The sequence below is a fragment of the Hippoglossus hippoglossus genome, chromosome 16, assembly GCF_009819705.1.
Source record: "Hippoglossus hippoglossus isolate fHipHip1 chromosome 16, fHipHip1.pri, whole genome shotgun sequence".
Classification (NCBI taxonomy): domain Eukaryota; kingdom Metazoa; phylum Chordata; class Actinopteri; order Pleuronectiformes; family Pleuronectidae; genus Hippoglossus; species Hippoglossus hippoglossus.
The window spans coordinates 20836258-20848568 of NC_047166.1; the positions used below are offsets into that span (position 1 = coordinate 20836258).

The 12311-nt window shown below is 40.7% G+C and overlaps 1 protein-coding gene across 4 annotated transcripts in view; it reads left to right on the forward strand.

The window, feature by feature from the left end:
• The window catches only part of grik2 (glutamate receptor, ionotropic, kainate 2), a 232604-nt gene that overhangs the window by 80076 nt on the left and 140217 nt on the right, over positions 1-12311 (forward strand). For all 4 annotated transcript variants that reach the window (XM_034612351.1, XM_034612354.1, XM_034612355.1 and 1 more), the window contains one exon: positions 11801-11982. In XM_034612351.1, coding sequence (XP_034468242.1) covers positions 11801-11982 — 182 coding nt within the window. The remainder of the gene's footprint in view (positions 1-11800; positions 11983-12311) is intronic.

Genomic DNA, 12311 nt, shown 5'->3' on the forward strand with positions numbered 1-12311 from the left:
CTTCCTCTTGACATTCCCCTTCCTGCCTTAACGATGGAATTGTGCCAGAAACCTGCAAACCAAACAAAAAAGCTTTAAATGTGTAAGTATGTGCATTTGTAAATGAATGAGAGAACCCGCTGTAAAACCAGTTCTTGTCAGATATAGTCAATTGAAATGTATTACATGAACATAAGACCAGTGGTATTTGAGTGAGTCACTTTCTGTAGAACAGTATGTGTGCACACCTGCAGTAGGTGTGTGTGTATGTGCTGGTCTTTGCATTGTAGGTCGTTAAGGCAGCTTTAGCAAGGGATCAACTGTCACTGATCCCCTCACCTCAGTTAATTAAGTTGTGATGTGGACATAACCGCTTCACTATGGGGTTAATAGTGGCTTGATTTTCTGTCTCGTGACAGGAAATGAGTCCGGCTCGACCTACAAACAGCCTCTAATTTTCATTGTCGCCATTTGCACTGCTGACCTGATGGCGAGGATGGATAGCGTTGATGCTGGAGACAGAAATCTGATCTAAATGAAGTCCTTGAAGAGGTGCAGGCAGGATTCCATTTCATTAGAATGTTCTTGTTGCTGGACAAAAAGCACACTGCCTGCCGTCCTGGGCAAGGTCTCTGCCGCAGAATATTTATATTACCGTATAATTCTCATGGGTTGTTCTTCCGTTGACCCCCCCCCCGTCCTAAACCCTGTCTGTTTTTCAGGAATGGAAAATAAAGGGGAAACAACTTCTCTCTTTATGCTGTTTCTCCACCAAGCGGGGAGCAAACAAGCAAATCAATAACCATAATGGGACTCTTCTAACAGCTCAACTTCATAATGGCGAAACTGCGATGGCAGCAGCATGTGTTATAGCTCTCCCAGCCAGCCATAACATCCATACAACTACCTGGAACACTCGTGCTGCTACCACGACTACCGCTGCTGCTACAAAGTTTGATTAGGCCATAAGGGAGAACAAGCTACTACACAATAAAACACCCGCTCGGGAAGAACTGCTTCTCTCGGCTGTTCACAGTATGGAGCCTAAACATATCTCCACTTGTCTGTGACCAAATATAATAGTCTTCCATCGTGGCAGCCATGGCTGCTGCTTTTGTGTTTCAGATTAGGTTATCCCTCAGTTTCTAGACAGTTCATCATTACACCCAATTAAAGTACAGCTATAGTGAATAAGCAATTAATCGATTAACAATTTATCAGGAACTATTTTAATAATCTTTTTCTTTTCAAGAAATTACACTAGTTTGAGCTTCGCAAAAGGCGACTTATCTGCTTTGCTATTTTTCAGTCCAAAAGGCTAACTGGATATGTCACTGTGGACTCCGAAGAATAGCCTCACTTTTTCTGAGAATGTGAGGTTTAAGCAGCCTTGAAGGATTTCAAGAAAGAATATGAATACATTTTATATTTATTTAGTCACAATATGTTTAAATATGATTGCTTTTATGTCAACAAAATGAGTAAAACCAAGTGGCCTAATGATCATTTCATTTTGAAATGTTCTATTTCTCACTGGTATTTAACCTCCTTATAATTCAAAGAATGTTCAATGGAAAGAATGATGTAATCTGGAATAACAAGGAAAATAGAAGAGTTCGGCTAAAGCTAAATAGAGTTGATAAGCAGCTGTTGAACCAGCTGAATAAATGAACAATGAAGGGGAGGTTTGCCACTGTTGAATGTCCTGTCGAAACAGAGTGACAAACACAAAGGGGAAGTAATTTGTTGTTTGTAGATTTTAAAAAGTTTATTATAAATTTGATTCCCTCCATTGCAAATGAGGGTCTTAAAACAAACCGTTGAAAAAAGAACAAACATAATCATAAGTTTCTATGGCATATATCACCTCAATGATTTCTGTTGTCACCCTGTATAATGTTTTGTCTTGCTCCTGACAAGACAAAACATGAAGTAAAATCTCACTGTGAAACCGGATGAAAGTGAACTTCTGTTCTGAGAAACCTCCTTGTAGTGGGGCAATCGCAACACTCGGCAGGGAAAGGTGAACGTATTTAGCGAATGTTAAGTTGAGATGGACTGATGACCTAGAGGAGCATGAATGTGTTTTAGGATATCTAAGTAATCTGCCAATGCTGTTTGGGTATTTCTTTGTTGTGGAGGTTTTGGCCCGTTGGCTGCGCTAATGGAAAGGTCAACAAGAGCTTGAGGAAATATTTGAACTTCCACAGTATCCTTCATGGAACCGACCGAGGGCTGTTGTGTTATTTGATACTGGATCAAAGTGTTCGGTGGGCAGAATACTCTTTGCTCGCAAATCACACAGACATTGGGCTGAATATCAACCTCGTCAAACCGTCTCTGTTTGTACCCTGGTTTCTATGGCACCAGCATCCTGGAACCATCCCTGAGGTGGCAGAGGAGAGAAAACAGGGTGTTACTGTTAGCAAACCCCATCTCCATTCACAGCGACTCAGCTCAGGGTCATTTTTTATTTTTCGGCACTATTTTATTCTCACTCTATTTCTAAGCCTAAGAAACTTTATTTGAAGCTCTGACATCATAATGCACTGGAAATGCAGTTCCTTTTTTTTAGCCGTATGCTTTCTTCAAAACTTCCACAGTCCATAATCCATCACCTGCTTTAATTCTTATTGTGGTGGGGACTGTGGCGCTTGATGAAAGGTCAGCCTGACAGCATGTCCACTACAAGTAATACGGATGACTGCATGGTGTAATGCCAAAGTGGTCATTTGAGAGATGCATGAAAATGATTAAGAGCCATGTCTGACAAGCTAAGCTGGTATTTAGAGGGTGGGCTTGTCTGCTCTGTGTTAAATCCTGGTGGGACGTTAATGGGAATTAGAAGCTTAGAGGCGTCAAACTAAGAGAAATAGTGGCAAAGATGAGGCAATGTTGCTCGTAATATTAGTAGCAGTAGAAAAAGTATAATTGACGGCAATGCCAGTAGCTGTATAGCACTATTGTTGGAACAGCAGTTGTCATATTAGCCGTTGGCTGATTCTGGTAAGTATAGTCAAAGCAGTTCAAGCAGTAGAGTCATGTTTTATTCTGCAGAAGACAAGGCCAAAATACTGTATGCCCTCATGACAAGATTCACAACTCACTCCTAATTAATATAAAGAATAATGACACTTCTATTGTTCACATTAGTTCAACAGATTTATGTTGATGAACACAGGCGAATGGCCACTAGTTTTGTCTGTTTTTTGAATATCTCCTCTAGCTTGCCCTTGTTTTAGACTGCATTACCGAAGCACACTGGGCTTTTCACAAGATCACTTTACAGTGGAGTAATGTGCTAGAGTCTCTTTGTTTCTAAACCTGTCAAAGTCTAGACATTTCTAACAGAAAAACGTTGGATCTTAATCAACACTAAAGACTAAAGGCCAGGAATGGAATGCATCTTTTTCCCCAGCAGAAAAACTTTAAGTCCCTGTCTGTGAAATGGAACATTGGCCTGTAAGGTTATGTTTCAGTTTCAGACTTTCAGTGACAGTAGCTTAACACGACTTAAAACAGCAACAAAGTAGACCAACTGAGTAACAGTACTGACTTTGATGTGAATTGGTGTACTGATGGAATTCATGTTATGGAATGTGCAATAAATAATTTTTATCACACTTTGCCGATGCATTAGTGTAAATAATAGCAACAAATCTCTTCCAGTTGTGACTCCAGCTTCTAATCCCTGTTGCATTCCCAAATGCAATTATACCTTCAGCAAACAACCATTAGTGAGTTTTCACTCATTTCAAAGTGAAACTGAAAACAATGTGTGGCGGTGTGAACAGAACTGTGGGTAGATTAGTGTGAGTGTAATGATAGTGAATAGGCTCATCACATTTTTTTGCACCTAATTCTCAGTTCTATACCTACAATGATGATCAAAGAGCAAGTAAGGGCAACAATGGGTGGGATAATGGGGGAGTGCTCCCCTGATGTTTGTGTAACCCTGGACTGCTTTGGGTGTCGGTGTGAAAATTCCACCGCACTGGCAGTACATTCCCCTTAAGGGCCCGATTAGTGTCAGTCCGTGAGGGGACATTACATTTGTTACACATCTCTAACATAAAGAACACAGAGTTCTCTGATATTTGAGCCTTTAGGGCATGTAAAGTAGGCCTAAAGCTGGAAGCACATGGCTGCTGCATTAAGTGGCACCCTGAGCACATATAGGAAGCGTTGAGTTGAAGGGGGCTATCAGGACCAGGAAAGAAGAATTGCCATGGGTACGTTGCCTATTGTCATTTACCTTTTATTTACCAACATTGATAGTATTGTAATCTCTAATTTACTGTTTCTCTATGTTTAGTAGAACTTGTACCTCACTCAAATGCCTCCTAATTGCCAGCTGTGCCAGATGTAAGAAAAGTGATTTAAATCAAATAATGTTTCTTGTAGCTGGCTTTAAAATCGTAATGTAATCAATACCAACAAAAAAGGACTAACCTTCTGTTTGGCAACAACAGAAAGGACATGAGGGAGGCACACTTCCGGTCCAGCTGGCTTGTTGCCCCAGACCCACTGGGAAGAAGCTGTTTTCTATGCCACTTAACATATCTGAGTCGGATTGATTCCGCCTTGCTTTGCAATCTGCCCCTGTAAATGTGAAACAAATAAATGAACAAACTCATGTTTACAGACTTAGTATTTCTCCACTTTTCTATGCAAATACCTTCTGGGATAATCCACAACCAACCTCATATTCAGCTTCTGCTTAGCAGAGAGCCTCGTCCCCCAACACAGGATATCAGGACATGTGTGGACTGGAACCCTCATGCCAAGTCCAACTGAGGATGTCTGGAGAGGAATATAAGAAAGTTTCTTGGAAAAGTAGAACTTTCCAATTGGATTGGTGTAATTGATGGGAAAAACATCCATCTCTGGCAGCTCACTACTTTGTAAATCTACACTGCTGTCAATTGTGTATTGAAAAATAAAGAAGGAGAATTTTATTCTTTTTGATAAAGACAAGCTTCAGTCTTGGTTTCTCAGCTGAAAGCAGATATAATCACCTGTATGGTCAGACAGGGTGCTTTATGGATGATGCATCTTGAAGGGAAAAAGACAAAAGTAGTTTTAAAATATTCCTGATTAATTTAGCAAACTAACAATTGGGAAGGCAACACTGATTGACATATATATGACACATATATAACACGTAATAACATAGTCCTTTGAGTGCACGCTCTTATCCTCTCACTTGTCTTCACTCCACTATCCCTATGTTTATTAATTTAAAGAGCAGTATTGATTGGAGTATATTCGATGCCAGCATGAAGTCTGTAGCTCACATCCTGTACCTGCATCTAGGCCGATTTCCACTGCCAGACAGTGATCATTTGAAAAACAAGGTTATAAAGACTAAATACTATTTATCCTGACATAGATACTTTGCCATCACACCACAGCATCTGCCGAGATGACTACATTGCAGCAACAGAGTCGTCATCAGAATGACAAAGAATTTGTGTAGTTAAATTCAGCATTTTACGCAACAGCAGGCTACATGTGCAGGAAGTGACTCGTCGCTCGATCAGTGACCACTCATGCACCATCTAGGTTAGCTTTCTGATTGGTGACACATGCACAACAATTACAAAATGAATCAGGAGATGTTGGATTTCTTATCAGTAGGGTAATAAAAGAGAAGTTGTAACACAAGGGTAACTAATACCATTACCTACATGTTAGCACCTGTAACACATCACTAGCTTCAACAGCAATTAAACAAGGGGAACTATTACATTTATGGAAAATTTGGAATAACAGCTCACTCCAATAAAAACCTGTATTATATAATGGCTGGGTTTTCCTTGTAGTTGAGGTAAATGGAAGCACTGTCTATTTGAATATTTATCATTTCTATAGCATAATAAGACAAAATAATATGCCTTGTCCCTTGTTCAAGAGTGTATATGTATTCTACCAACGTGTCCTAGTCCTCTCATTGTGGTTCAGATTGAGTCGTAAGACCACTCCTTTAATCTATTTCAATTCCACGTGTGTGTTTGTGTGCGTGCGTGCGTGCGTGTGTGCGTGCATGCATCCACACCAGCAGTCCCAGTCCCATCATACGCTCCACTACCACTCAACAGCCTGTTTAGAGAAGGGCTCACTGACTCTTCTCTATTCACCGAGCTAATCCCACTGTTGCAGGGCTGGAATGCTAATAGCAGCTGTGATGCTTCCTGTACTCGTACCATTGTCTTATGTTTTTGTTCGTTTGAGTGTGTGGACATTTGGATAGTATTGTCCAGTCCGACTATTTTTCAGCTGCTTCCCATTAGAAAACCTACTTAGTCACTAACAAAACCAATTGCAGTTGTGTCAGTATAAACACCCAAAGGCCATTACGCAATTTAGAATTGAAAATCAACCTCCATCAGTGACAATTTTACAAATGTTTCTGGTTTCTGTCATCATGAATAATAACATCACATCCCAACAGATGGAATGAAGTGAGCTAATCAACAGTTAGAGAAGAGGTGGGGACTTTAACAGAATATTAGGACAGACTGAAAATGAGAACTGGAGAGTTCAATGCAATGTCCAGTTACAAACTATCAACTAGAAATGTAATCTTACATTACTGTCTCTCTACACTGAATATAACCATGAAGCTGTTAACTCTCTGAGGAGGACATGTAGGAAACAACAGTCCTGAGCTAGTTATTTGCAAAAAGAGCAGTTGTCTTTGTAATTTATTTTATTTTATTACCTGTATTTAATGCATCCATCTCCAGGTGAACAGTGCATAATATTACATTACATTACATTACATTACATTCAACCATGAGGGTACAAACCCAGAACAACAGGAATCAAGAAAGTACAATTTTCTTAATATCCACCTAACACAGTACAACATCACTGAGAAGGAGCTCCTTCTGCTTTTAGTTGACTGTTACGAGTCACAATACATTTAAAAAATGACCTAGATTACAACTTATAAACATTTTCATAATAGTGTCAATGCCATGATTACCTTCATTTTGATTATTATTATATCTGATCGTGTGAAATGTGGATTTGATACAAGTATTTCAGTTTCCATAAATCTTTCACTGAAAAATTACAATTCCACAGTAAATGGAACAATTCTAAAATATGTTGAAAGAAAGGTATGGCTGATATGTGCTTGAATTAAATATATCAGATATGCTGTTTTAAATGCTTGAACATGCTATGAACCTTCTCACCGCTCCAGATGCATGTGTTCAGTTGCTGGTTGAATTAATTCATGTGTGAGAATGGCTGTATGAAGAGGAGAATGGGGTCCACTGAGACGGCCTAGTTTTTTGTGCTCCACCCGTATTAATACATGATTTGATTTGTTACTACTTAAGATATTTGCTCTCATTTCCACACTAATTACTTTGAACTCATTTTGTGGCAGAAGAACAACTGTTTATATCTCCTGCACCATGAGTACATATGTGAAAGTCAGAGTTAACTGCAGAAAAACACTTTTGTGTTTGGGAATGGGCTCTTTACCAGCACAAGTGATTTAAAGCCGGAAGAACTCCGATGTAGCTCATAACAAAGACAATTATTACTGTTGTGACCGGCCCACATTTAGACCCGCAGGTCTATTCATAATGAAGGAAAAGCAGCCTGCATGTTCGGCCTCCCCACTCTTGAACGGCTCTTAGACTGTGGGCCTGCTTTAATCTTTCTCCATGTTCCATGCATTTAATTGAACATAAATAAGCCATCTGATGTGGCGAGGATCCAATTAACCTTGAACCCAGGAGTCTACAGCTCAATGACTCCTCAACCATTGCTCCCATCATGCAACGCTGTGCATTGGCCATCTGGGGGAAATCACTTAAACGTCCATGTGGCAGATAGTGATTGAGCAGCCCAGTAAAAGGAACTTTTCTTCCCTGTCACCAGCGATACACTCAAGAGGGAGTTGGAAGCTGGAGGGGCTGTTCCCACGCAGGGATATTTATCACAGGCGGGCTGTGAACTGTTTTACGCTCAGGAGACTCCCAGACAGCAGCGTAATAAACGCTTAGAGGGAATAAAATATTCATGCAGAGTTAAATATGGATCCTGGAACAGTCGCTGCACATTAAGCACTGTCAATACTGATCAGCGCTGACACTCGTGCAGAACAGAAGGAGAGATGTTTTAAGAGTGAGAGGAAGAGGTGGAGAGGTGCTCGGACAGGTGATGAGCGAGTGCAGCAGTCAGATGTGCTGCTTTTATCGACGTTGACTAACTAGCCGTAAAACAGAGATTGCTGCTCCGGCATCGGAGGCAGATTTTCTCCTCACACAGCTCATGCATCATCAACCATTCATAGGAGTTTGGACTCATGTCAGACGGACCTGCTCTCTTGTATACAAGCAAATTAAGTCAGGTAAAATTCAGTTCGTCTCTCTAGGTCCCAAAAAGTGTGAACTACGTTGGAAAAGCTCTTCCTGGGCATGTCAAGAATTGACTGGTGGCCACACCAGTGATATCATGGGACTGACTAAATGGATCAGCATGGGTCCATCTGTCCAAGTGTCCGTCCATCTGTTATGTTCTGCAAATAAGATGCCACTGACTGGAAAGACTTGTGAAAGAGTTTCTGAAGAAAATATGCCAGTTCTTTCTTCAACATTCTTAAAATAACATGAACTGGCCTAAAGTGAATATCATTAAAGTTGTGCAGCTTAAGTCCAAGTGCTGAGATGAGTTACTGGTGTAAAATATACAAACTAAGTTGTAATTCATTTTTGATTCACATACTTTTTTGAGATTGTTGTCCTCAAACCTCTGGCTCTTTGTCCAGACAGACAGTGAGATATATTGGAATGAAAGGTGCCAAAACGTGTACATTTGTCAAAATAAATCAATAACTAAATAATAGATTCGACTGCCAGTAAAATAAGAACGGATGCTTCCTGCACAGCCTTTCTGCTACCGTTGTGGACAGCAAGTTAATTTGTTCGTCGGTCTTTGTGGAAATGTGGGAGCTTTAAATGAAATGAGGAAACCTCAACATTTACAATAATTAAATTGATCTACGTAAAAAGCTAATTCAATCTTATAAGGACATCAGAATTATCTCTGTGACAAGTAGGTAAAGTCCTTGCACAGGTAAATACTGAGACGGATTTAAAGACATTGTAAACCTGAAAGATGATGTATATCAAACTAAGACATGTCATGCTGGAAGAGCTCCACACATGTTGGAACTCTCACCCTTTGGACTTACAATGTGTGGATACCTTTCAAAATAATCCAACAATCCATTTGTTTGACTGGCTTTTGTTTTATTGGTTTTGATTGTTTTCTGTTTCACTGTGACGCATGTTGGGACGTCTGCCACGTGCATCAATTACTATTTTTCGACGTGCACATAAACATTTATAGACATAGTTGGCCCAGCCCGAGCTCTGTGACACCACGTGAAGCCTCTGGAGTCTGGTTCGTTTATAATGGAGGGAGTACTGTCTCTGTGTCCAGCTGACATGTTGTGAGGCGCAGCTGAGGAGTTACTTTGTCATCCAATGGAAAATGTATCGCTGCCAGTGTCTCACAGGTCAACACTCTGTGGATATCATCATCAATGTGCAACAGAGTGTTTGATTTAATGAACACCAGCGCCTCGATGCCGACACTCCAGCAGACTGCAGGCTGGTTTCCCACAGTGCTGTGCACTCATCTAGAAGCAGGAAGTAAGCAAATAATGCCACGGGCCAAACAGCTGGGGACGGTGGGCTGTGGGCAGAGACACAGGAGACTGCTGCGCTGGTTTAGACTGATGTATGTGTTTGTAGATGTAAGGACTCAGACTTGGCTAGTATTTAAAATAGCATCTGGTCCAGTCAGTGGGAATTCACTCATGATAAACACTGGCTTGATTGATACTCGCGATCAGTTTTCAAATTAACCACGAGCAGAATCACAGTAATATAGTTCAGTTAATACTGTCTTGTGAATTGTTTTAAGAAGTTCTATTCATAGTGTTGAAAAATCATATTATTTAAGTAGTATTTAAAGTAGTTAGCAAATTAAGTTGGAGGTGGCAAACAACAGCTGTGGCTGAGGGGGTAGAGAAGGTCAGTGGTTTGATCCCAGTCTTCCCCATCTGCATGGCAAAGTGTCCTTGGACAGGATACTGAACCCCTAGTGCTGCCCATAGATGCACTGTATGAGTGAGTGAATGGAAATAAACTGTACTGTAAAGCCCTTTGATCTGGCAGGTAGGTCATTGAGGTCATAACTTAAGTAGCAGTCTAAGGTTATGAGTTCAAACCCTCGGGTTAACTCTGCTGTTTCCAAACAGTTTCCAGCAGAAAACAATCTGCCCACGTCAACATCAGGTTCACATGTTTCATTAAATGCCAGCAACCGTTTATATTTTTGGGGGTTTGTCTTTGTGCAGTGTAACAATAAGCTCTTTTTAAATGAACGGATTTAGTGTAATAGCACATTTGATTATGCTCATTTGTTTATTTTAATATTGTTCTGTAAACTGGCAGGACCCCATCTAGTTTTTGTTCTGGGTGACTGAGAAGGTGATCATAACATTTCACTTTATATTGCTGTATATAGGCTGGTGGGGGTTGTGTGGCTCTGAGGGCCATGGGAAAGAAGCATGGTGCCTTACAAAATGCAAATGATGGTTATGGACTGATAACAGCTCTTTTCTGATCCATCACCACAAAAGCTACTTTGTCATGGATAACACAACACGTGATGGTCATTGGAAGAAGAAATCAGCATTGGTCTTTTATGTCGCACCCATTCTCTATCCAAACACCCACCCTGACGTCCTCCCATTAGCATTTCCACCATTGCTTCTGACATCAGTCGGGTTTTGTCAAGTAAACAAATGTTGAGCTGAGGCATTTGAACAACAGACTGATGCTGTTGTCTACAGAGGACAGTCATTTTAACAATCTACAGAAAACATGCATTCATCAAGCAAACAAAATCATGTGATATGTTGAAAAATAACCTTCATTTCAACGGGGAAAAGCTTGCATCAGGAAAAAAAAAGCACAGCCCCACAAAATCCATTCTACATAAATGTCTGGCTCTGCCTGCATCTGACATTTGCATATTCTTCAGCTGGAACACAGACATGATTGATCAGCTACTGAGGGGAGAAATACTTGGATATCACAGTAGAAGCTTATCTGTCAAAATTAAGATGTTTCTGCTTCAGCTGAAGTCCCTGTCAATTTCCCACAGCAAGGTTGACTTCCCACGTGTCCTACACACAGCAGTGAGCAGCATATAGAGGAAGAGAGGGATCGATAGTGAGCACAGAATCAATATCATGTATGATGAATGTCAGGTAATGTGCAGTATTGATATATGTCTCCGTTCGGTTGTATTTGTGAGAACATTCCTATAGTAGGATCAAGGTCTGCTGACACTGAGCAGTGCGATACAGATTGTTTCGGTGCATTGTGGGTAAGAAGGACAAAGGGAAAGAGGACATGGAAAGACACGCAGACAAATATTGTGTTTAGGATACAGAACAGTTGGAGAGGGCAGGTGAGAGTTTATTAGAAAAGTGGATTTTGTTAAAAATGAAGTGAAAACCAATATATATATATATATATATATATATATATCACTGCAGCTCTCGTATCCTCACTCTAATTTAAAGCACCAACATTGCCACATGCATCAGGAGTAGTTGTCACACACAGTATATCTTGACATTTTCTCAGTTGAAATGTATTGCCCTCGTGGGAGCAGGACTGTATTGATTGCAGCTGGGCTCATTTTTCAAATAGCAACGACTCTCAAGGCAAAAAAAAGTATCAAATTACAGTGTTTTCCTTTGTGTATTTCTCTACAGGTCTTATTCGGTTGCAAGAACTTATAAAGGCGCCATCCCGGTACAACATCCGGTTAAAGATTCGACAGCTGCCTGCAGACACTAAGGACGCCAAGCCGCTCTTAAAGGAGATGAAGAGGGGGAAGGAGTTCCACATCATCTTTGACTGCGGCCATGAAATGGCGGCTGGGATCCTGAAGCAGGTGTGTTTGTGTGTCTGTGTGTCTGTGTTTGCACATGTTTGGAGGTGTAGCGGTACACACTGGGGTTTCTTACAGCAAAACTATTGTGACGGTCTGAATAGACAGGCTTTCCGGTGATTTTTGTCAGTAAGAAGTGTGCATGCAGGGGTTTGGAAACTTTGCTGGCATCATTTGACATGGAGTTACATCAGTGTCGCTGACTGTGTGTGATTTGATGTCATTATACTCATTAGATTGCAGCTTGGGCCACATATTTCGGTCCTAATCCAACCTTTGGCTGATGGAGTTAATGTAAACTGAAGCACTGTCACGCAGTTGTTGTTACCATG